Here is a 25,276-nt window from a genome sequence, read left to right on the forward strand (position 1 = left end):
TAGGGAAATTTATTTATTGCTATACAATTATATGATCGATCAACCTTTAACGTCAGTTTGTCAAACATAACTAATTTTTACAACTTTGTCCACCTCTAAATAACAGGTCACTTTGATTACAGATTCTTTGGTAAAAGCTAATGTACATAGTTTGTTAGACTCTTTATTTGATGTTATCCTTAAATGTAATGATGTAAATTGGTTCAGTTTATTACATAGAGGTAGGTTTATCTAACAATATACTCACTTTGTCCCTTTTGAATTTGCTTCAGTGTGTGTTTTTTTCCCTCTCTATCTTATACAATTAGCTTTTTCTCTCTATTTTTTTTACGCTCCTTTAAAGCATGTAAAGATGCAATAAAGTACAAGTAAATTGCAAAATATCTTTTATAAGGTAGTATTTTGAAAAAATATCACTCACCTAGTGCCTTTTGTTCAAAGTCCCAAATTATATCATATTCTTTTTAGATTAGAAAAAACAACTTTTTTCGAACACTCTTCACTATATATTATCATTATAAAGTTAATAATTGAGCAATGTTGTCAAAATAAAAGGGATGGCCAATAAATAAATAGAAAGGAAAGGCTCGTGAAGAAGTAAGAATTTAACTCATTTTCCAACTATCATCAATGGTTCTCACTACCAACTGGGGTTGGCATGAGTGGTTAAGGACCTCTCGCTCCTTAACCAAGGTCTCGGATCCCTGCCCTTTGAGATACCCATGCAAACTCCCGTAGGAGATTAGTCCACTCGCCAAAGGCAGTGCAAAACTCCTCGTAGTAGGACAAAAAAACTAATAGTTCTCACTTCTCAGTTCTCATATATCAAACAAGGCATCATACAGACAGATAAGCTACTAGAAATGCAATCGATCAATGTATTGATCCACCAACTACGTTTGCATCAAAAACTTACGGTTGTGAACGATAACTATCATACTAACATCTTCTGCAGACCGCAGGACATGAACCAACAAGGGAATGGTTCACTATATTTCGTAAACTATGTGCAATAGATAGATCTACTTCGTGCGTGAGCTTTAGTAATAGTACAATCTGAAAAACACAACAATTGCAGACTTGTACGTGACTCGCTCTAATGTAGCAAACTTTAGGCACATCTGCCGGTTTATCTTTTCTTTTTTGGCAAAAAGATGTGCCGAAAGCTTGCTAGATCCAGAGACATGAAAAACACAACACAAAATTCGTATTTCCGATTCATTGTCGTATACCCTAGTTTTAAGTTTGAAGAATCTGACAATGGACAATATGGCTTTTTAAGTGTTTCCTACCAGCAATACTTGACCAGATATTCATCATCATAGTCTTGAACTGACCTCTCCCTGTTATTGTTTCCCAAAGATGTTCAGAAGTTTCTGCACTTCCAACATCTTCAGATCTTGAGGCATCTACGAAAGAAATACTCATGTTATTCCGCACGATGCACAACTTCCCGTTAAGAGGTACGAGGGCTGCTGCTTCCAAGGCCTTGGAGTTTCCCAAATGAACTCTGCTATCGATGTGTTTACTCCAGGAATCACTTGCCTCATCATAAACCCTAAGTTTACACCCATCTTTGCAGTCTAATGCATATAGCTTTCCATTCATAGCAGCACTGGGATTTCTCCAACCTGCAACCATTCCATCATAAACTGGATACCAGTTGTCAGATTCTGGGTGATACACCTCACTTAGAACCTGGCGATGAGTGCCGAGCCCTTTCAAGTACCACTTTCCATCATAAACAACACCAATGAAAGGCACCATTGCTGTGCTCATATCTGAGATTACGGACCATCGATTCTTATTCGGGTCATAAACTTCAGCTGATCTTAAGGAACGGTGTATACCCTCGTTCTCCCCACCTGCTACATACAAACAGTTGTTGATGACACATGCACCAAAGAAATGTCTCCTGCGTAACATATCAGGTGCCCGATGCCATTTGTTAGTTCGGGCATTGTAAAAAATGACCCGTCTCATTGAACCCTTAAGAGGATGTTTCCCTCCAAAAAGGTACAAATGGCAGCCACTAAGAACAGCACATCCAAACCCTAGAGCTTCAGAGTACTCTTTGGGAACAGGTGGAAGGGGTTGCCAGAGTTGGTAAACCGGATCAAATGCATGCCATGATATCTTACCATCTCGGTCTCTTTTAATGACATACACCCATTCTTCTGCAATTCCTAGACTTCTTCTTAATGAATAAAAGAAGTTTCCAGCAAGAAGACGGTACCATCTTTTGCAGACTAATCGGAGGTTTCGGTGCTCCACTCTTGGAACCCTAATTAAGCAAGCAATGGCCAGATCATCAGGGAGACCTGGAAGGAGAGGAGACTGACTGCGGCTCCTGTCACCACGTGAAGATTTCTGCCTTGTGGGATGAATGGAAGGCTTGATGTCAGGTCGTATACACAACCTTGTCCCAGGGACATATTTCTTTGCTCCAGCTACAGTTTTTAAACCAGCATCTACTCTACACAAACATGCTGTTGAGTCAACCTGCAACATTAGAAGCATTCTCATTATTATTAACTTTAAGACCACTAACCCAGTTTTCCTCTTTACAATTTGCATATACACAGATTCCCCTTGTATACTTGTAAGCAGTTTACCAAGAATCTGGCAAAAAGAAAGCTATCTATACATCATGTTAAGATACAAAAACTGAACTCTTATCTCAAGAATCTGGATTTATGTCGAAAAATGGAACATTGAACTATACCACAGAAGTACTTTTGCTCACTGTATGCTATAACTTCTTAATGCGAACTTGGAAAAAATAAAAATATATATTGCTAAAACATAGGTTAGAGTGAATTATGACGAAATCAAAGATCAACCATGCCAACCTGAGCCACCGAAGCAGTGATTGATTTCGGTTTGTTTTCCATCATTTGGATATAGCAAGAACTTCGCATACACAACAAAATACAGCATATAGCATTCTTCAGATGACCATGTCAATTCCTCTCATCGCAAAACTCGAACCAAGAACAACTTCCCTTTTGTAGTCCTTAAGATGACCACATTAATACCTGTTTGGTTGGATATTTTAGAATGATCGTAGACTATACTGCTATGTCATTGGCATTAACTAGTACCACCACTGACAGCATGCCAGCTTGCCTTGACCATCGAAATCAAACAATTAAGCTCAAGATATCCCTTTCTTCACTCAACTGGCATCAATTATGAAACTACACCAAGTCTAGTTAAGGTTTATTTCTTCCCACTTGACTACAATTTCTAACTTGTTGACTTAGTAAGAATTAAGAATGTCCACCCTCCCCTTCCTCAACCCCACCTCACCCCACCCCCCCCCCCCCCCAAAATAAAAGTAAATAAATAAAATTCAAGTGAACTAAAATTATTACTCCTTTCTCAATACTATGTATTTTTATAGGTCGTTCGACTTGACTTCTGACACTATTTACATACCGCACTTTGACCATATTCTCTTACTAATATGTAAAAATAAATGTTAATTACTTACTCCAATTCCATATTACTTGCAACACTTTGACTAAAAAGCTCTCACATCTTTGGTCAAAATGTTGCAAGTAATTCAAAACGGAGGAAGTATGTAAGATGTTATTCGATTTGTATCGGAGTAAATTTTCAAAATATCAACTTTCAAACTCTTTATCTCTAACAATGAAAGGTTGAAACTTTCTAACATTTGAACAAAAATAGCAAATTGAAAAGTCACTAGCAAAACCCATAAACAGAAACATAACAAACATCATCAACACATAATTAATTGCAGCATGATAAAATTTGCAGGCAGGCCAACTTACCAAAGGAGGTTGAATAATTTTATCCATGTCTCATTCATCAGCAAACCCTCCCTAAAATGATTGAAAATTCTTCAGCCCCTGTACATACCAACATCATGTAATTACCAACTGAATCAAAATTCTAAAAAATAAAAGTCAAAAAAATGTCAAGAAAAAGGTCTGAATTACCCACCAATTATCAAGCCATTGGAACAGAAAATTCTTCTCTTCTAGAAATTTAATTGCAAGGCAAAAAACCCATCAAACAGAAGAAACCACAAGACCCACCTCCTAAAACAAGCATTATAAGTTCCAAAATCAAAAACCCACCTCCAAAATCAAAAACCCAGATTACAGAAAGTCTAAATTTCCACTTCAAAAGCTTCAATTTGGGAGAAAATTTGAACCTTTGAAAGAAAATTCTCAATCCTTTGGTTTTAGGAGGACCAAATGTTGCAGAAAGTGTGAAAAAAGAGTGTGTTTTAGTGCAATTTAATCAATGAGTGAAGACACATGACCCAAAAAAAGGTGCAATCAACCAAAGAAAAGAGTGTTTAGAAGAAGAGACGAATGAAGATGATGAAATGAAGACTAAACGGCTAAACCTAAACCACTTTCTTCAATTAAAGGTGTTGTTTATGTGTATGCTGCCAAAGTTTTTAGGTTGTGAGATATATCAGAGCAAAATTCCAAGAAGAAATCGGTGGAAATTTTGAAGCTTTGGAAGTTTGCTGTTGTTTGGAATTGGGAGAAAGAAAGAACCCAAAAAAAGTAAAGGAAGATAAGTAGTAAAAAAGCAAGATGATGGCGGAACAATAAAAACAGGTCAAATGTGAGAGGGAGTATTAAATTAACACAAAGGGGGTGAAAAAAGAAAAGAAAATGTGACTACTAGATGAAGATTTCAAGAAAAAAGGTGAAAAATTTGGGACCCACGTAACTTCAAATCCAACAAGATGCTTTCAATTGTTGTTGTGGGCCAAGAGAAATGATAAACATATAATTGATAGATGCAAAAAAACATCTATCAGGGGTAATAAAGTCTTTTCGCATATTAAAGTCAGGGGTACTAATGTCCTTTCGCACATTAACTGATTTGTAACGTTATCTCAGTGTTAATGACCCATTCCCACCTATTCCAAAAAAACTCCTCCTAAAAAGGTAATGATTAGACAGCTCAGAAGAACTTGAAAATTGGGAGGAGAAACTGAAGAATTGGCGGTGGCGAGGAAGAAGAAAATTGGGAGGAGATAGTGAAGAAGGCAAGAAATCTTCCGAGAATTGAATAAAGCTTATAAAAAAAACAACCCACACAGAAGCCAAAAATTACTCCACAGCAGAAGAGAAATTTCAACAGCAAGTTGATTTAGGAAATGGGTGAAGGTAAGTGAATTTCTGAAATTAATATGGATATTCCGTAAATGTTCGTAATTGATGTAATTGAAAACATTATTTTTAGTTGTAGTTGAAAGTAAATGGAAATGGCGAATTTTATGATGAACTCTGTTGCAGTTAAGCTGAATCTAATTTATTTGTGCATGTTATTGAATATTGAGTTGTAAATTGAATGTTTTGCGGAAAAATAGAATCATGTAGTTGATAGTTGTAAATGAAGGTAATTAATTTGAAAAAAATGATTTCCTCTAGGTGATGAAGGTGGTTATGGTAAGAAGGGGAAGGGCCATCGTAAGGATAAGGTAATTGATGTTTTCTGTTGTGAAATGTGAATTTCTCTGGTAGATAAATAGCAGTAAATAATATATTAGGAATCATGTAGGTCAATGAGGAGGAAGAGGGCAGTGAATCATGGCATGTTGAAGAAGAGGACGAGGATGAGGAAGTAAGTTAATATCCCTGTTTATGTTTGTTTATATGTTTGTTTATTTAATTAAAGGATTGTAAAATGTATTGAAGCATTGAATATGATTGTTTTGAAGGTGAATGGACTATGGTGCAAGAGCGGCAAAGGGGGTAGGCTTCCTGATGAAGTATACAGGGTAGTTAGTTTAACCAATTGAAGTATTTTGAATTTATTTTATGTAGTGAATTTTACTGAATGAGATTGCAATAGCAGGTTAATAAATTAAGTGTTGGTGGAAGGTTAAAGGAGAGTGGGGAAGTGATTGCTAGCCGGGTGCTACTTAACAATAAAAGGGTAAGGGAATGTTTGTCTTTGTCTTAGGCAAATTCAAGTTCGCAAAATGTTTAATTGTGTGTACAAACTTTAACTGACAGGAAGTGAATTTCAATTGCCGAGTCGAGACATTTGGTCAAATCGTAAAGCAATTTGATGAGAGGAAAAAGCGTTTGGTGGCTGAAATGGGGTTTGCTGGATTATTGCACTTTGTGGATAAGGGTTTGCCGAGGAATTTATGTTATTGGTTGTGCACAATGGTAGATGTGAAGAGGAGGGTATTGGTGGTGAATGGGTTGGAATTCCCTCTATCGAAGATACAAGTCCACTGGGTACTTGGTATCCCTATTGGTCCGAGGCATGTACCAAAAGTTTGTGAGGACGATGCGATGGAGAATGAAGTTGCTAGACTGTGTGAATCATTTGTTACGCGATGCCCGTCTGGACCTAGGGGTGTTTCGCGGAAGACAATTTTGGAAGTTATTGAGGGGCCTTTGGAAGATGACTCAGAATTCAAGAAGGCATTTATGATGATGGCGGTGAATGATGTGATGGCCCCGACAAGTTGTCATCGAATGTCTGTGAAGATGCTCCCAGTTGTAAGTGTTGCAGAGAGGGCAAAAGAATACGATTGGTGTAGTTTTGTGTTGGACCATCTTATAAAATCTGTTGGTAATTTTGCGAAAAGGTTTTACACTGAAGGATATGCGAAATGCTGTGGTGGTTGCACTATATTTCTGGCGGTATGGTTTGTTTGACAATCATATTGTTTATTCATATCATTCAGTGTAGGTGTTTTATTACAAATTGTGTTATTTTTGTAACCCTCTATTGTAGGTGTTATACCTTGATCGATTGAGGAGGAACCCTGTATCGTGGGGAGTTTTTCCACGAATGAAAGCATGGACGAAGGAGGATATAAACCTTGCAAAGAAAGAAGATAGGAAAGCAGCAGGTGATTATGGTGGCCTCGGTGTAAGTAGTTTATATATAATAATGTGTAATTTTTTTTAGTATGAAGGAATAAGATTTGTTGTGTTGTGTATATTAGATTTGCTGTGTTTGTGTATATTTTTGTTAGTGTGTGGATGTTGCGTACGGGGAACGTCATCCTCTTGAAGCGAGGGACAAGATGCCTGAATCTGAATACAATGAATTGGATCCCCAGATAGTAACAACATGTAAGAGAAAAGGGGCCTTGAAAGGAAGACGTAAGTTAATTCCTAAATTAAATCCTTATGAGTATAAGTTGCGAAGGAAAATGCAAAATGATGGAAATGCAGGCAGTAGTAATGGAAGGCAAAAGTATGGAAATGCAGAAGGTATAGGTACAGGTACATCTGCACCACCAAGATCACCACCTATGTTCAGTAGGCAACAGTCAGAGGGGAGGGACCAAGATCACCTATATCATTGAGGAGTCGCCGACAGTCAGATGGACGAAGATCACCTATATCATTGAGGAGTCGCCAACAGTCTGAGGTACGTGATGAATGTTCATCACCAGTAGCACCCCCAGGATTTGAGAATGTAATTGTAAATGGGAATTTGCAATTGGGAGAGTCGAGTAGTAATAATACATTGACAGGTTCCAGTGAAGCACAATTGGAAGCACAAGTAGAGATGGTGGTGGGTAAGTATGGAACTGCACTAATGGAGGCACCAGTTATAGGTATAACAGTAGTAGAGGGTTCGAAGTACAGTTGGAGGAAAGTGAAGGAGGTTGAAGAATTAAGTGAAGGTGGAGAGAATGAAACAGCAGGTAATGAAAATGTTAATTCAAATGGAGAATCGCAAGTAGGAGAACGAAGCCGTAAACATAGGAAGACAAAGACATCGGTTGTTTTGAGTGAGGAGTACGAACAGACGTGGCGTCCTAAGGCAACCAACAAGGATAAATTATTTGAGCTGATGTCAAAATGCAAGTAAGTTGTAGTACAAGCAAGTTGATGAGATCCAATTAAATTGATTCAGGAGATCCAATTATAATTGATGAATTATTTGTCAATGTCAGGGGAGATCCAATTATAATTGATGTTGATGGGAACTTTGCGACATTGAGTTGTTGTAGATCATTGTCTCAGGCCCGTGGTCGATTAGATGATAATGTAAGTGCCCTGCTAACCAGACATATGAGTTTTTAATTACAACTTAATGTTCTAATCATTTGCTGTTCTCAAGTATGTTCGAGTTGCAGCATGTCTTTATGTGAAAGTGTGGGGGCGGCGATTTGGAACTAGAAGCAGGAGGTTGATGCTGGATCCAACATTTGCGGTGAGTTATTGTATGTTGTTATTATAATAACAAGCAAGTAAAAAACATAATTCTTTTTCCATGTAGATAAGAGTGCTGCAAGTAGAAGGAGATAACTGGGATAGTGTTGATAGGATAATCCAGTCCTCCATCAAGAACACACCAGTTGCGTCATGTCTTAGGATAAGTGTGGTATGTGGCATAAACCTTTCACAACGAACAATATGTGCATTCTACAATGTATATACCTTTCACAACGAACAATATGGAACATTGAAAAGTGAAGTCAATTTCAGGTATTTGTTCCCTGTTATTGAAGACGGTCATTGGTGGTGTGCCGCCTTCTCGGTAAACAGGGAGGAGGTGATGATCATAGACTCCATGGAAACAAAAGAAGCTGCAAAGCTGCATCACGTATCAGTAGAGGCATTGGTACACCTGATTTATGTATTATGGTAATAATTTAAAATATACATTATGCTTTATATAATGTACTAATATATGTGGACAGTGCTACGCAATGGACCGGTATTTTAGAGCTGTCGACAGTTCCTGGGATATCGGGGCTGTGAGCAGATGGCCGCGTTCTACTCTAAACATGAAGCAGCAGTCGGACTTGTAAGTTTCTCTTAATTAGGTTATGATGGCAGGTTGTTAAATAATTATCTATATTATGTAAAGTAATTATTTATATTATGTTATATGTTAGGCATAGCTGCGGAGTTTACATGTTGTTAGCTATCAAGCACAATGCCGATCGTTTTGTGGAGAGTGTACAATTGGTAAATGTTCCGTTAATTTCTTGATATTGAACTAAGGTTTTCATTAAATTATTATGAAATGGATTCTTTATGTGGACAGGGAAACATTGTGGAAGAGCGTAAATGGTTGCTATGTGAGGATGTCATGTGCGACTTCAACGAGGCCCGCGAAAGTGTGAAGGCTTTGATGTCCTCTTTGTGAAGGGTACCCGCGGAAGTAGTTTACTGTGTTAATGTTTTCTTATGATGATGTAATTTTGTTGTACATTAACTTGGGCAGCTTTTGGGTGGATATAATTTTGGGGTGGCCTAGATTGGCCATAGATTGGGCTGATACATAGCCATAGATTGGGCTGACAGATATAGGATGAAATATCACAATATTCTTTTGGGGTGATGTTGGGCTATATTTGGCCTCATAGATATATATATAGGATGAAATAGATTGGGCAGTGGTTGGGTTTAGATTGGGCAGTGGTTGGGTTTAGATTGGGTTTTGATTTTGGGTGACTTTCGCAGGAACACAACTTATTTGTTTAATATTATTTTGGGGTGATTTTCTGACAAATTACATGAAGAAAGTTTCTTTAAATATAGAGTTTGTGAAATTCATATAGAGTTTGTGAAGTCAATATAGATTTGTGAAGTCAATATAGTGAACATAAAATAAACACGATTTATAAATACCATGAACACAATTAATCAAACCAAGAACCCAGCATGTTAACTCATGAACACATTTATAAAACCATGAACACAATTTATGAAACACATAAACTGTTTGTGATTATATGAAGAAAGTATGTTTGTCAATATATGGAGTTTGTGAAATTAATATAGAGTTTGTGAAGTCAATATAGTGAACATAAAATAAACACGATTTATAAATACCATGAACACAATTAATCAAACCAAGAACCCAGCATGTTAACTCATGAACACATTTATAAAACCCTGAACACAATTTATGAAACACATAAAATGTTTGTGATTATATGAAGAAAGTATGTTTGTCAATATATGGAGTTTGTGAAATACATAAAATATTTGTGGATTATATGAAGAAAGTATGTTTAGAATCATGAACACAATTTATCAAACCATGAACCCAGTTTGTTAACTCATGAACACAATTTATCAAACCATGAACCTCACCTCCCCGGACTTATAATCATAACACAAGTTATGAAACCATTTACACTTATAATGATAATCATAACACATTTAGACTTATAATCTAGACCCAATATTAATCATAACATTCATGATAATAATAAAGTTTAGTTACAAAATAGTCGTTCACCACTGTGATTCAAATTAACACCTAAAAACGAAGTTAACCATTTTCCAAAAGTTTCAAACGAAGTTCAATCGCCAAAAAGCCAAGCTTACAAAATAAACAAAAGCCAAGCTTACAAAGTTTAACATTCATGAGCAAGTAATTCATAACCTACATTTTTACACATTAACGATAGTCTTCAAAATAAACAAAAGCACACAGCCAATTGAAGCGATCCTAATCCAGCTGTTGAAAAATTATCGTTCCTTCTTCAACGGTGGGCAACGTCGCAGCTACATAAAAACGACACGTACGAATAGTTAGAATGATGAAATTAAAATCATCTATTTTAAAATTTCATATATGACTATTTAAATTAAAAGACAACATGTCTTTTTAAACGGAAAGAAGGGAAAATAAAATGAGATCTACACTTCATAATTTACTTTATACGACAACATCACTATTTCAATATAACCACAACATGTTTTAAAGGGAAAATAATAATGTTAAGACAAATATATTTTGATACTGAAAGATACAATGAATAGATACAATTGCAACACCAAAAATAATATTTGGAAAAATGACTGAAAAGAATATGGAAATTACTCAATCATAGAAGTCTTGAGCATGATAGGCTTTCTCTTCAGCCTCTTCATCATCAGATGAAGCATGATAGGGTTTCACTTCAGGTTCTTCATCATCAGATGAATCGTCAATGATATATACCTTTGGTGGTTCTTTTATTTCCTTTCCCTTTCCCTTTTCTTTAACAGAACAATGCTTGCATCTTTTACATCCTTTCCCTTTTCTTTTTTACCTGAAACGCTAGGTCGAGGTTGAGAGGGAGACCTACAAGGGGGTGTGAAAAAAAAGCCTCCATAGCCTCGATGGTTTCTTTCAATGTTTTGAAGGTCTCTTCGCTTAGTAGTTCAGCAGCTTCGCCGGAGTAGTACATCTTCCAGGCGTATGGGGTGCCATCAGTGATTGAATTGCCAAGAAGAGTGCATAAATAACGTTCTCGCTTTGTTGCGCCTGCTTCTCTAAGTTCTTTTGTCATTTGCAAGAAGAGTGCCATGAGTGAGTTTTTATTGGGATGGTGTTTTGGGTTGTTGAGAGGAGAGAGGGACGAAGTGAAGGAGAGAGGAGAGAGACGAAGATCAGAGTAGGAGTGTAGGAGATGAGTTACATTTACTAATTAGTATTAATTGACTTATTTGACTCCTTTATTAACTCCGGTTTTCAAGACTTAATTGGACAGTTACATTTACTAGTTATATTTACTAATTTGTATTATGTTAACTAAATAATTAAATTTTGCGTTCTATATCTTTCAATATTATTTGTAACGTGTTTTTTACTCCATAATATCATATCTTGCAAGAACTTTATCATATGAAATAGTTACCGACAAATATCTTAACAAAACACATAATATATTACTAATTGGATCTCCAAATAATTTATAACAAAAGACATAGTAGTTCTTCATTTGATAACCTGATTTGTCTTCAAGTTGTTCCTGCGAAAAGCCTCTTCCTCATACAGGTGTTCCGTTTAGACTACAATTACGGAAATTACTCTCAAATAGTTGGTTTTAAAAGAGTGTGAAATATAAATGGAAATAAAATAGTAACAACCAAACGTACCTGAACATCAACCACGAATTGCGCGTGGCCGCCACCCTCAGCCTTCCGGACATCGACATCGACGTCGTTTCCACACCACATCACAGCCATCCCCCCAGAAATGCCCACGCCGTTCACGTACTCATACTTCATGGACGTGCCTAGTACTGCATGCACCTCCCCAAACTCATCTTGCGTCACCCTGGTTTCTAGTAGAACCATGACCACCGGTTGATGAACACCGAAGATAGTCCAGAAATGAGATACGAAACTAGGCCTGGCACAACCCCTGACACTCCAAATTAACAGTGGGGTGTGTGGGGGTAAAGGATTAAGTTCACTTATGCCCCCCTTAGTCGGACCATAGTGTAGTGCCACTCATCCCCTCTCCTAACCCGCGTTGCAGAAAACATGGTTATCCGTATGTGTGACATTGGGGCCATGATGTGCATGACATGAAGGTCGTGTACATAGCTGGCCATTAGTACTTGAACCACCTGAGTTCTCATCAAGTATATGAAACCTGAATCAGGAATTGTGATTTTTGGGTCGACAATGTACCTAGCAAAATCAGGCACAATTTTCTTACTTCCTTCATCATCTAGCCTGCATATACTCCAATCTAAGAACACCTTGAATGCATCTGGTACCTTAATAAGATCACTTATGTTGGGTAGGTGGCCAATCATGGCCGGCGTCGATCCTTGTTGCATCTTTAGGGGACTGTATAAAGTGCAATCAGGAAGATCACATCGAGGATGGCGTATGATCTTCCTCAGTTTCCACGGGGTTGCATCTACTTCCCCAAAGTAGGAGTGATCCCTCCAGTAAGTTATTTTGTTGAAATCTAATTCCGGCTTTCCTATGGGCGGGGGAATGCCATATATGGTGGACCTGGTTTCACATTCGGTGAAGGACCAGCCTGTTGGTGGTTCGATGTTGGGGGAAATGTTTGCATATTCTGCCATGAGAGGGAGTTTGGAGTTTGGACAGTTTGGAGTTTGGAGAGTATGGAGTTTGGAGAAAAGGGGTGAGAGAAAGTTGTAAGTTAACAGTTAACTTTGGAGTAAATATATCTGCAGTTAGATAGTACTATAGAGTAAGATAATATAATATAACGCAGTTAATTGCAAGGTATAAGAAATTGTCGGTTTATTTGCAGAATAAATTGTGTTCAGGAAATATAGAAACTTGTTCATGTTTCAGGTATTATTGTTGAAATATATGAAAGGATTAAGTAGAAATTGTGTTCAGGAAATATAAAAACTTGTTCATCTTTCAGTTAGAAGTGTTGAAATATATGAAAGGATTAAGTGTAAAGTTAAGCCTTTACGTCTAATATTATTGAACTTACTTGTATTAATGGATTTAAACGAGTTAAACGACTTAATTTTGTACGATATTAAACGTTTACGACTTCTAAATACTTGAAATATATGAAAGGATTTAGTGTAAAGTAGCCTTTACGTCCGTCTAATATTATACGTGTAATATTATTGAACTTTACTTGTATTAATGGAGTTAAACGAGTTAAACGACTTAATTTTGTACGATATTAAACGTTTACGACTTCTAAATACTTGAAATATATGAAAGGATCCGTCTAATATTATACGTGTAATATTATTGAACTTACTTGTATTAATGGATTTAAACGAGTTAAACGACTTAATTTTGTACGATATTAAACGTTTACGACTTCTAAATACTTGAAATATATGAAAGGATTTAGTGTAAAGTAGCCTTTACGTCCGTCTAATATTATACGTGTAATATTATTGAACTTTACTTGTATTAATGGAGTTAAACGAGTTAAACGACTTAATTTTGTACGATATTAAACGTTTACGACTTCTAAATACTTGAAATATATGAAAGGATCCGTCTAATATTATACGTGTAATATTATTGAACTTACTTGTATTAATGGATTTAAACGAGTTAAACGACTTAATTTTGTACGATATTAAACGTTGAAATATATGAAAGGATTTAGTGTAAAGTGTAGCCTTTACGTCCGTGTAATATTATTGAACTTTACTTGTATTAATGGATTTAAACGAGTTAAACGACTTAATTTTGTACGATATTAAACGTTTACGACTTCTAAATACTTGAACTTGTAAATCAATACAAAATGACGAACAAAATAACGTTTATGACTTCTAGTTAAATCACGAACAACTACTACATACATCAATACAATTTCATAAATGATGAACACAACTTATAAATCAACGAATAGTTATTTGAAACTTACAATTATTTATAAAATGCCGAAATGAAGTTGTAAATCCAATAATACAACTTGAAAATGATGACCCATCGATGAATAATATTTTATAACTTAGAACACAATTTTAAAAATTCCGAACACAAGTTTGAAATCCGTTAATAGTAGTTTATAATTTACAAACACAAGAAAACTTACAAATCGATCAATAGTAGTTTATAACTTACAAATACAATTAATAAATGATGAACACAACTTATCAATCGATCAATACTAGTTTATAACTTACAAACACAACACACTTATAAATAGATGAATAGTAGTTTATAACTTAGAAACAGAATTTATAAAATGACGAACAGAAGTTGTAAATCCATTAATCAAACTTCATAAATGATGAACACAACTTATAAATAGATCAATAGTAGTTTATAACTTACAAACACAACTTATAAAATGACGAGTAGAAGTTCTAAATCCATTAATCAAACTTGATAAATGATGAACACAACTTATAAATCTATCAATAGTAGTTTATAACTTACAAACACAATTTATTAATTGACGAACACAAGTTCTAAATCCATTAATGAAACTTGATCAATTATTAACACAACTTTTAAATCTAGCAATAGTATTTATAACTTAAAACACAATTTCCAATTTGACGAACAGAAGTTGTAAATCCATTAATACAATTTAATAACTTCTTAAACTACGAACACAACTTAAAAATTCAAGAACACAAGTTTGTAACTTTAAAACATCATTTGTAATTTAAAAATACAACTACTCAATACATATGCACAACTTATATTCAACCTATCAACTAACTTAACAAACTTATGAAACTTAACAAACTAACGAAACTAAACATACTTATGAAACAAAAGAAAATATATATACTTATTATATTCATTGAATAAACTATATTACTTTACACGCACTTCTTCTTGTTCTTCTTGTTTGCTCCCTCGTCATCCGAATCAGTTTCCTTCCTCTTGTTGTTGTTGCTCGTTCCCTCATCGGAATGGGTATATTTCGCTTTCTTGTTCTTGCTCGTTCCCTCGTCGAAATCGTTACGCTTCCTTTTGCTCGTTCCCTCGTTAGAATTTCCGTCGTTAGTTTTGGAAACATTTGTTCCCCGAACAGTAGAGGAAACCCGTCAAGGAAGTCTGCCCAATCAGTTGAAAGTGTGTTGTAGAGAGAAATGGCATTAAAAAAAACAATGTCCCTTGCCATCTCCGCTCTCCTCTTCATGCAATTCTTCATCCAGTTAGATTCTTCAAGGAACTCATCATTGAATAGCCTCCATAGCCTGCATGTGCCACGAAGTGCGCCTCTGTCATACTCCGAACACCTTTCAAAAATTTCATGTCTCATGATGTGTTCAATTGACAGCAATGGATGGCGAGGGTTAGGGACATCAACATTTTCATTATCGTCAACAACATTAATTTGTTCTTCGTTCACTCCATCGATATTCATTTCTTCTTTGTTTTCGCCATCCATGTTTCTATCTTGTTCGTTGTTTCGCTCCATGTGTTTGTCTTGTTTGTTCTCTTATACTTTCAGTATTCTATGTCAATTATGAATAACTAATGATTACTTTGCCTTAACTTTGCCTTATTTATACACAACATAAACGTGTCTTTTCAATGGTGCCCTTTAGATAATTAGTTTAGTTTGAAGTGGTGCGACTCTTCACTTATAGTGTGCCTCTTCATAAATGAACAATAATTTCATCATTATTTTGTAATCTAAAACATCATTTACATGGTGTTGTCCTAATAACATTATTTTAAAGAGATGAAGCATTAACATCATGTAATAATCTAAGTAACATGATTAGCATCATTTAAGAGATGAAGCATTAACATCTTTTAGATATGAAGCATTAACATCATGTAATAATCTAAGTAACATTATTAGCATCATTTATTAATCTAAGTAACATTATTATGTACCATTTACTGAACCTCTCTTCTATTATCTGAACACAAGTATTATAACAGTCAACAATGTATACATATTCCTGAACACAATTTATCATAATTTATAATAACCATTTAGTATCCTCACTACATGTTTCATATTCTTAACAACCTTTTCAATATCCCCTACATTTTACATTTATCCTCATTATTTGTTTATAATATTACGGAACACAACCTTATAATAAAATAATAATATGGTACTAATATCTAAGTATATTATTCAACCGATAATCATAATGTCCTCCTAAAAAAGCCCCAATATTTGCGAAAACTGTTTGCAATAAGAAATGGATAAAGGATCATCTTCATCCCGGAGGTCCTCCGCAAAATCAACCGTATGTTGCAATCACAATACTTCCGCCGTCCTCAGAGTGACCAAAAAAATGGGTGCTAATGCCGGGCGTAAATTTTATGGTTGTCCCCTATGGCCGGTGAGAAACGAAAATTTGTTAAAATGATTTATTATGTTTTATTTTATTTAAAAAATATTATCATCTCACTTTTTTTGGGTAGAATGAAGGCGACTGTGGATTTTTCAAATGGGCGGACGACGACCACCATGTACAGAGTCTTTCGGCGTCGGAGATGGAACTAGAAGCAACTGCGATTGCATTAAAGGCGTTGAACGAGGAGAAGGAGGTTATGCAGAAGCGAATTACAGATTTGAAGAAGATTAATCAAGATTTGTTGGAATCCAATAGAAATTTGAAGAATGAAATAACCAACTTACGGATCGAAGTCCTCAAGTCTGGTAGATCTGAGAAATCAGCTAATTTCGCTTTTTTCATTTCTTGGGTTGTATTTGCCATTGTACTTTACTTGAAGGAGTAAATGTACCATTGTAATCGACAGTAGAACTGTATAAGTATTACTTTATGGCATTTGAATATTGTTAGAGTTATTTATGTTATGAGTGAGTTGAGCCAACAACCACTGAATATAGGAGTTAACTTGCCTTAAATGCATTTTAACCATGGCTATAAATAGGGTCACACAACTCATCAAATGTTTTTATAAAAATGAGTTCATCTTCGTCCAAATCAAATTCCTCCTCAGTGGAGGGAATGTCCATATCTTCAACTGACTCACTTTCAACAAATGGTAGTTCGGTTGACCAAGGGGTCCCTCTTGCAAAGAAATGCATGTTCCTCGTCAAGGGGGCTGATATAGATGACGAGGGTGTTGAGTATCGGATGAGCATGCACAAACAACTACGTGTCGTCTATGATGATTACGCAAACCGATCCGGCGTACACGTATCTGAGTTGAGTTTGGTGTACCATGATAAATTGTTACAACATGATGGGAGTCCGAATAGTTACAAATTCAACACCTCCAGTATGTTGTCCTTGCTTACAAGAAGGTAAAAGAAATAAATATTTTAAATTTGTAAGTGATACAAATTATTATTTACGTACATATTTTGAATATAATAGGACACGAACGAAGGGATTCCAGTAAATCCTCGAACGAATGAAGATAAAACCATTACCTTCACCGTTCAAGATTTACGCACATGCCCAACTGTGGAGAGGTATCGCATGGCTATAAATACACCAATGATGGAAATTTATGAACAATGGGCATCAAGTCAAGGCGTCGTTGAAGAGAAAGTTACATTGTGGCTTGATACGATGTGCTCGATCGACATGGTACAATTGACCATTCAAATGTTTACGACGGTGCTATCATTTACGGCCAAGTGAAGAAAGTCCAATAATATAACGATAATTAAGTAATTTAGTAATATAAGTAACTAAAAGTTATTTCATTGTATTACGTACTTTATTAAGTAATTTAGTAGACCTATTAAGTATTAAGTAATTTTGTTCCTATTAAGTATTAAGTAATTTTGTTCCTATTACGTAATTGATATGTTGTATGGGTTTATATAATTAATATAGTATGAATTTACTGTATTAAGTAATTTTGTAACTAAAAGTACTTCGTTATTATAGTATGAATTTACTGTATTAATATATTACTGTTTTAATTTAGTAGTTTAGTGTATAAAGTAATTTAGTAATTTAGTAGTTTAGTGTTATTTACTAAATTTGCGAAACATTGAGCGAACTATGTTTTATATTTTCTGAACAACATTTTTATGAGTTTTAATTTACAAGTACAAATAACTTGAGAAATGAACAACTTTTTTATCACTTCAAGTACGAGAAATGACATTTATCTGTTTGTTTGAGGCTGCAATTTGGTTTTGCGTCTGCAAATGGGTTTGCAGCGCAGACCTTGAGCACTGTGCAGCATCAGAGAAGTTCAGAGAAAGAAAGAGAAAGAAAGAGAAATTGGGCAGCAGCTGTCATTAACTGAAATGGATTTTCATTTTCAAGTCCATTTCTCATTTATCCTCTCCATAGCCCGTCAACCTTTATAAATACTTAACCCAAGTATAAACAAGGCCCATTATAAATTATAATCCAAAGCAGAAATAAAATTCTTAACCAACCCATTTTCCATCAATTATGGCAACAACACAACCCATCCACAACCAATGCCAATAAACCTACAAATCTTCAAACAAATTCAACAGAAAATTGCTGTGGGCTGCAAAGGGATCGACACCATGTTAGGAGGTGGCTTCCCAACCGGTATGATCACGGAGCTTTGTGGGGAAAGTGCATCGGGAAAAACACAAATATGCTTACAACTCTCACTGTTGTGCCAACTCCCACCATCATGTGGTGGTTTATTCGGATCATGCATTTACATACATTCGAACAACAATTTCCCAGCAAACCGACTTGTTAAAATTGCAAATTACATGAAGGAAAACTATATAAATGAGAGTAGTTACATTAACATTGATGATGTGAAGGTCATGCGAGTTGATAATCCATCTGATCTTTTGACGGCAATTAAAAATATTACTATATTATGCAAGCAAGCCGAACAATCACCTCGCAACGTGCGTCTAATTATCGTTGACTCAATTGCATCTATTTTCCAATGTGCATTCAACAATAACCATGAAGACATGACTTCAAGGTCCAAACTTTTTTTCAAAATTTCAGCTGAGTTGAGAGGACTTGCACATAACTACAATGCAGCTGTGGTATGCACTAATGAAGTTCGGGCTACTTTCGTCGACAACACACACAATACGAATAATATTCGTCTACTAACATCTGGAATACAAGTTGAACCAGCTCTTGGCCTGTCTTGGTCCAACTGCATAAATAATCGGTTTTTCCTTGGGATTCACATTACCAATGGTGAAAGAATTCGACACATCCGCACAATTATGTGTCCCTATCTCGGAGATTCTATTACAAACTTTAAAATTACTAGCGGAGGGGTTGAAGATCTAATCTAATGTAGCAAATAATATGATGTATTGCAGCAGCAAATAACAACATGTAACATACTAATTCTGTAATGAATTTAAATCCATTGTTCATGTTCGAAGTTCCATTCGAGTGTTTCAACTACCAATCCATTCTTCCAACTACCATTCGAGTGTTTCAACTAGCATTCTTTGTCGAAGAAGTCTCTGTATTGGTAAGCCTATAACGTTAAAAAAACTTAGTATTACTACACATAAAAACATAAACTACAATTCAAATCACACACGATACTATTGGTACCTGACTAGTAGGCCACAACTGCAGCTCCAAACGTGTTGATGGATTCACGTTCTCCAAATCCTGAATTGAACATCGATCTTTGGTCAATGCCTAATTTTCAATTTATTGCAATTTGACTATGAACACTTTGATGGTAAGTTCACTAAGTAAGTTCACTATCTGCAGAAATATTATGCACTACAAATTCGTCACAAAAATTGTAACTTTATACTGTATATTTGCAGTGAAATATGGTGAAATAAATTGTGTTCATGAAATATATTTAGTTGTTCAACTTTCAGTTATGACTGTTCAAATATATGAAAGGATTACAATAAAAACAATTAACGAAATTACTTAAAAATGTTACTATGAACAATGAATGAAATAACTCAAAACTGAAATAACTAACAACCAACTTCAATCATGTTTTATACCTGAGGAGGGGGGTCTGCGTTCTCCTTGCGTTTCACTCCTTTGCCTTTCCCCTTCTTAGGTGCTTCTTGCTGTTTCTTCTTAGCTTCCGCATTCTTCCCTTCATCATTCTTTCCCTTCTCATTATTCGCCTTCTCATTCTTGGCCTTCTCAACGCATGACTTCATTCTACCTGCCCGTTTTGTTTTTTTCGTAGGGGGGTCTTTAGCCACATTAACTTCTATGCGACTACCTTCACATTCATTTGGGGACTTCTCTACCCTATTGCAGCTGCCAACTCCTACAGAACCATTTGCCAACTGCACCCACTGTGAGTTACCAACAGAAGTAGGAGTGCAATCTTTCAGGCTCATACCAGCAATCTTCATGGAATGCCGTTCATCTAGGCGTATGTTGAGTACTTGGAGCGTCTCTAACACAGTGTGAACATCACCATAGTTGGCTGCCTTCAAGCAGATTGGGTCAAAAACATGCATCATTCTATCATAGTTCTGCACTTCATCCGTCTTTGAGGGGTCGTGATAAGCTACCTTCACCATTGTATGCTTCCGGAATACATCTTTCCGCCATCGACGTAGTATGTACTTTTCAGGTATCTCCTTAATTTTCAACTTATTATATAACGATATTATATGCCTACATAAGATTCCCGCAGACTCAAACAACTTGCATTCACACTTAGCTTCGGTCGTCTCCATGTCTATAAGAACTACATATTCACAATTCCTATCAAGAGGCACCTCCTTTTTAGTGTCCTTGCTAACCACCCAAACCCTATCCTCATACGTATGTTCAACCAAATCCTGTCCAACATCCTGCTTACCAGTCCATTCAAGGTATAACACCTTCATACATTCATTTTGTATCTCCCTAAATTTAGCATCCGTGTACAACTTTTGAAACACAATCTCCGTCTTGAAAGTTGTCACAGCAACACGGAGATACCTTGAACTATTTGCATCAGCTTCCCTCTCCGCATTTGCTCTAGATTCCATCGCGTTGCAATATTGCTCAGCAAACTCGCATAATTTTGTGGTTTTGTGAACATAACCATCAAAAAAACTGTTGATGCTCTCACACCTTTGGGTTGTCTTCATTCCCGCCCAAAATAGATGCCTCATGTAAGCAGGAACCCACATATCTCTTTCCCGAAACAAACCTGCAGAGTCGCTAAAAACTTCAAGACAAATGCATACAATACAGTACTAACATTTCTACATGCTAAGCTTGGTTCACTTAACAAATATACCTTGAAGCCATTCATCATCACCAAGCTCATACTTCTCTATGGCACAAACCCAACTCCTCTCAAAAACTTCTGGACTTACACTCTCGTATATGGCTTTCGTCAACGCTTCCTTCAAATCTTTGTAATTACCATATGAACCAAGCTTCTTCCCAAATTTCATCATGATGTGCCAAATGCACCACCGGTGTACAGACTCCGGCATAGCATTGCGAAGGGCCTTCCTCATGGCAGCATCTTGGTCTGTCAATATTCCAATGGGTGCCTTACCCCCCATGCAAAGCAACCATGTGCTAAACACCCACTCATAAGTCTCCGCATCTTCGTGGGATACTAGCGCACAACCAAGCAATATGCTCTGCCCATGGTGGTTCACTCCAACAAAGTTTGCAAAAGGTAATTCATAATCATTTGTCAAATATGTCGCATCGAAACATACAACGTCACCAAATTCTTCGTATGCCACCCTCGACCTAGCATCAACCCAAAGTACATCCTTCAAATACCCTTTATCGTCAAGTCGATGAATGTGGAAAAAATTTTGATTGTCAGCTGCCATCTTGTTAAAGTACATTAGCATTGCATTTGCATCTCCGGGTCCAAGTTTCAACTTCCTTTCCTTGGCAACCATATTCCTAAGATCCCTCTCTGTGATAGCCATATTCTCAAGACCATTTCGCTCACGCGCTAAGCTACTATGAATCTGTGATATTCTAACACCAACAGCGTGATCATTAAACAAACGCCTCCTAACAGCGCAACTAACCTCCTCCTTCCTAAACATGCTAATGAACCTGTATTTGCTTGGTGTTGGATTATGGTTCACATGATCCAATACGACCTTCTTCACTACCCATTCCCCTTCATTACATGCAGCATCATTACATGCAGCATACATCATAACAGGGCAATTGCATTTCTTAGACTTCCTAGTTGGCACTTCTACACCTTTACGTCCAACCGCAACACGCCCCTTCAATGTTCGTTTCATGTCAGGCTTACCATTACACTCACATTTCCAAGTGTAATTCCTAAACTCCTTCTTCACTTCTCCACCGGTCACCTCTTTCCCTTTCACACCTACTTTCTTCAAAGAACCAGCTGCCCTAATTACACCAAAACCTTCCTGCTTTCCATATCTCCTAAAATAATCATCAGCATATTCCCATGTCCCAAACACCATACCAACTGCAGGTGGTTGCACAACAGTGTTTGATCCACAACTATGAGGATCAGGTGTCTCAATAACAGCCAGTTCATCATTATCAACCAATTGAACACAATTCATGTACTGCAATTCCAATATTATAAGATACAAACTTAAATGATAGCAATTGCAATATTTCCAGCAATTCCAATTTTATATTTTCAATTATTACTATGCCAATTATTTGGTTAATAAATATTGCAGCATGAAGTTATTACAATACAAACAAAATTACCTGAATTTATTCGCAAGCCACCATTTTTTCCCTACTTCAATAAATGTCAATTTTTCCCACCATTTCATTTATTACTAACCTCCGCATTTCAATAAATGTCAAAATTAGCTGAATTTATTCGCAAGCCACCATTTTTACTAACTCAGATAACATATTTATTACATTTTACAATGATATTCGTACATTTCATCATTTATTCTACAACTGAATTTTTTTTGCAGAATTGTACTTACCTCCGCAGCTATGGGAACTGCATGTTCGCACCCTTCCTTCATTACCGATTCCATACCGCTACTGCTCATCTTCTCATCTTCAATAAATTTTTCAATTACTCCTTGAATTATTCCTTATCTTTCTCATCTTGTAATTTCTCTGGAATTTCTGGACTTTTTTCTCAAGTTTCTCATCTTCTTTCTCTTCAATTTCTCTCTCCTAGTTTCTGGACTTTTTTTCTGGACTTCTTTCTCTTTCCTTAACGCCGTTACTTTCAATTTCATTCCACCCCTTTCCTTAGGGGACCACAAGTACCTTTTGTTGGGAATATATTATTATAATGCCTGATAGATGTTTTTTTGCATCTATCAAATAGATGTTTATCATCCCTCTGTGGGCCAACCCATTATGTTTTGACTTGCCTACTCCACAAATGGTTTGTTGGTATATGAGAAAATAAGATCTTGGCAAGTAGTGATTTTTTTTTTTATTGGGAAATTAAGTCAGCTCAAGGGCTGACCCCTACCAAGGCTACTAGCCTTGTAGGAACTACCAGCACATTGGCTGGTAAAGCATGCAAAGCATGCTAAGGAAATACCCCAACATAATGCTGGGGATAAGGATCGAACCCCTGACCTCAGAGATTAGAGGAGAGTGCTCTATCACATGAGCTAGCTCCTCATCATTAGGCAAGTAGTGATTAAAAATTAGAATTGATTGTATAAGTTTTAGAAAATTGAATAAATAAATAAAGAAATAATAAGTTGATGGATTGAATGCGGAGATTGATTGAGTGATCCTAAGAGTTACCAATCCTCTTATTATTGAACTTTCATTGGTTAGGAATAGATTAAAACATTATTGTTATATCACTTCTTCCTTCATTTATTACATACATATCAGTACTTTATTCTAGGTTATGCTATATGCAGCCCTTAGGGTTGCATATAAGACATAAATACACTATTTAAAATGAAAATAAGTTGTGAATTTATGGAAAAATTTTGAATCAACCGATATAATAAATGATCAATTAATGCAACTTATTTTCATTTTTAGCTTCTTATATACAGCTTTTAGGGCTGCATATAGCTTTTCCCTTTATTCTAATGTGTTTAAGATGGTTGGCAACCCTAAGGATTACTCAAATATTTTCCATTAAATGTGGGATGATCGAAGTAGTGTGTTGACAAACATAAAAATAGAGTTGTTGTATTTATTTAGAAATGAATAAAGTATATATTAGTTGAAATTTTTTACGATTTAACATTCAACTCCATTTATGTTTGTTTGCTAAGAAGAAGGCTCATCCTGAGAAGAGGGATAAGGGTATATTCTTCTTAGAAATTAGATAAATTTGGTGAGATTTGACCCTTGACCTCTCGTCTAGAAATTGAAGAGTTAGCCAACTACTATAGTCTCCCATCTCTAACATTGAACTCCATTAGCATTATATTAGTTGAACAGTAAGTTTTGTGAGATACTACTTTATTTTCTACTCTAAAATGGTCAAAGTTTAAGCTTAACGAGTTTTTATAAAGTTAAAGGGATTATTTTGAGTCACATTTTTATCTTAAAATTTTTACTCCTTTTTCTACTAAATGATCTTCTAGGATTGAATATTATCCTTATTTTATAATATAAATTACTATAAGACAATCCTATATAACATTAATCCTTTAGTTGAAACAATAAAGCTAAATAAGCTGGCATTTACGTTGAAATTAACTCTTTGCCAGATTTACTTGTTGGTCTTTTATATTTGATTAGTTTATGTTTATCATTTGTATAATATGTTCCTAATTTATAATCACAACTTTTAATTAATGTAAATTTTTTCGATATAAAAAAAAATTAATTTATCCTTTAGTTTATTTGAATCCTATTCGATCCCACTTCTCATTTTACCCGATACAAAAATGGCAATATAAACAATAGAGCCAGGCTAATACATAAAATTACATTTGATCATCATTATTTATTCATTAGGGACCTACTGATCATCACAACCCATGATCATAAATCATTATAGACTCATAGATGGAGATATTAGACTAGGTTGTTAAATACTAATAGATTACTCCTACAATTTAAATTTCTAATGCAACTCAAGATCCAAGAAAGGTAAAAAGCATTCAAGTCCTTTTCATATGTTGGGTGCTTTATCTAAAATTTATTTTATTATCAATGAAACATTATATAATTTTTATGTTAAAAGACGTTAAGTATAGTTTAATAGACGAGATTCGATTTCAAGTCAACTATAATATAGTTATATTTAAGCCATAATAATAC

At 35.6% G+C, this 25,276-nt stretch overlaps 3 protein-coding genes across 5 annotated transcripts; 1 reads left to right on the top strand and 2 right to left on the bottom strand.

Moving 5' to 3' along the window:
• Window positions 1-781: 781 nt before the first annotated feature.
• LOC104902061 (F-box/kelch-repeat protein At1g55270) lies at window positions 782-4,620 on the bottom strand. Of its 2 annotated transcripts, XM_048634482.2 has the most exons (4): window positions 3,973-4,620; window positions 3,801-3,878; window positions 2,853-3,038; window positions 782-2,502 (listed from the first exon to the last, which is right to left on the bottom strand). In XM_048634482.2, exons 3-4 carry the CDS (start codon window positions 2,919-2,921, stop codon window positions 1,240-1,242), a joined length of 1,332 nt encoding a protein of 443 aa, XP_048490439.1. In that variant the 5' UTR covers window positions 2,922-3,038; window positions 3,801-3,878; window positions 3,973-4,620; the 3' UTR covers window positions 782-1,239. The 2 variants fall into 2 exon arrangements, with proteins under 2 accessions (XP_048490439.1, XP_010688026.2); XM_010689724.4 differs by lacking the exon at window positions 2,853-3,038 and having other exon boundaries at window positions 3,973-4,619.
• A 308-nt stretch (window positions 4,621-4,928) lies between these two features.
• On the top strand, window positions 4,929-8,365 carry LOC125492275 (uncharacterized). The gene is made up of 12 exons (XM_057391084.1): window positions 4,929-5,162; window positions 5,427-5,476; window positions 5,557-5,619; window positions 5,717-5,776; window positions 5,854-5,934; window positions 6,015-6,656; window positions 6,751-6,888; window positions 6,995-7,395; window positions 7,502-7,838; window positions 7,928-8,021; window positions 8,095-8,187; window positions 8,254-8,365. Exons 1-8 carry the CDS (start codon window positions 5,153-5,155, stop codon window positions 7,328-7,330), a joined length of 1,380 nt encoding a protein of 459 aa, XP_057247067.1. The 5' UTR covers window positions 4,929-5,152; the 3' UTR covers window positions 7,331-7,395; window positions 7,502-7,838; window positions 7,928-8,021; window positions 8,095-8,187; window positions 8,254-8,365.
• A 10,281-nt stretch (window positions 8,366-18,646) lies between these two features.
• On the bottom strand, window positions 18,647-23,367 carry LOC125492579 (protein FAR1-RELATED SEQUENCE 6-like). Of its 2 annotated transcripts, none has more exons than XR_007269221.2 (4): window positions 21,330-23,367; window positions 20,083-21,239; window positions 19,667-19,825; window positions 18,647-19,586 (listed from the first exon to the last, which is right to left on the bottom strand). XR_007269221.2 is itself a non-coding variant. In XM_048635214.2 (4 exons), the coding sequence occupies exons 1-4, from the start codon at window positions 22,612-22,614 to the stop codon at window positions 19,548-19,550; spliced, it is 2,541 nt and encodes an 846-aa protein (XP_048491171.2). In that variant the 5' UTR covers window positions 22,615-23,367; the 3' UTR covers window positions 18,649-19,547. The 2 variants fall into 2 exon arrangements, 1 of the variants encoding a protein (XP_048491171.2); XM_048635214.2 differs by having other exon boundaries at window positions 18,649-19,586; window positions 19,667-19,726.
• Between the last annotated feature and the right edge of the window lie 1,909 nt (window positions 23,368-25,276).

This window comes from Beta vulgaris, chromosome 8 (genome assembly GCF_026745355.1).
Source record: "Beta vulgaris subsp. vulgaris cultivar EL10 chromosome 8, EL10.2, whole genome shotgun sequence".
NCBI lineage: Eukaryota > Viridiplantae > Streptophyta > Magnoliopsida > Caryophyllales > Amaranthaceae > Beta > Beta vulgaris.

Excerpts from the sequence above, each read along its gene's own strand:
- LOC125492579 (XM_048635214.2), bottom strand. The coding sequence starts at position 22,614 with ATGAATTGTGTTCAATTGGTTGATAATGATGAACTGGCTGTTATTGAG. Across the intron at positions 19,727-20,082 it reads ACGCAGACCCCCCTCCTCAG|GATTTGGAGAACGTGAATCC; the intron begins GTATAAAACATG and ends TGTTCAATTCAG. Across the intron at positions 19,587-19,666 it reads AGTTGTGGCCTACTAGTCAG|GCTTACCAATACAGAGACTT; the intron begins GTACCAATAGTA and ends TTAACGTTATAG.
- LOC104902061 (XM_048634482.2), bottom strand. The coding sequence starts at position 2,921 with ATGCGAAGTTCTTGCTATATCCAAATGATGGAAAACAAACCGAAATCA. Across the intron at positions 2,503-2,852 it reads TCACTGCTTCGGTGGCTCAG|GTTGACTCAACAGCATGTTT; the intron begins GTTGGCATGGTT and ends CTAATGTTGCAG.
- LOC125492275 (XM_057391084.1), top strand. Across the intron at positions 5,477-5,556 it reads AGGGCCATCGTAAGGATAAG|GTCAATGAGGAGGAAGAGGG; the intron begins GTAATTGATGTT and ends GGAATCATGTAG. Across the intron at positions 6,889-6,994 it reads GTGATTATGGTGGCCTCGGT|TGTGTGGATGTTGCGTACGG; the intron begins GTAAGTAGTTTA and ends TATTTTTGTTAG.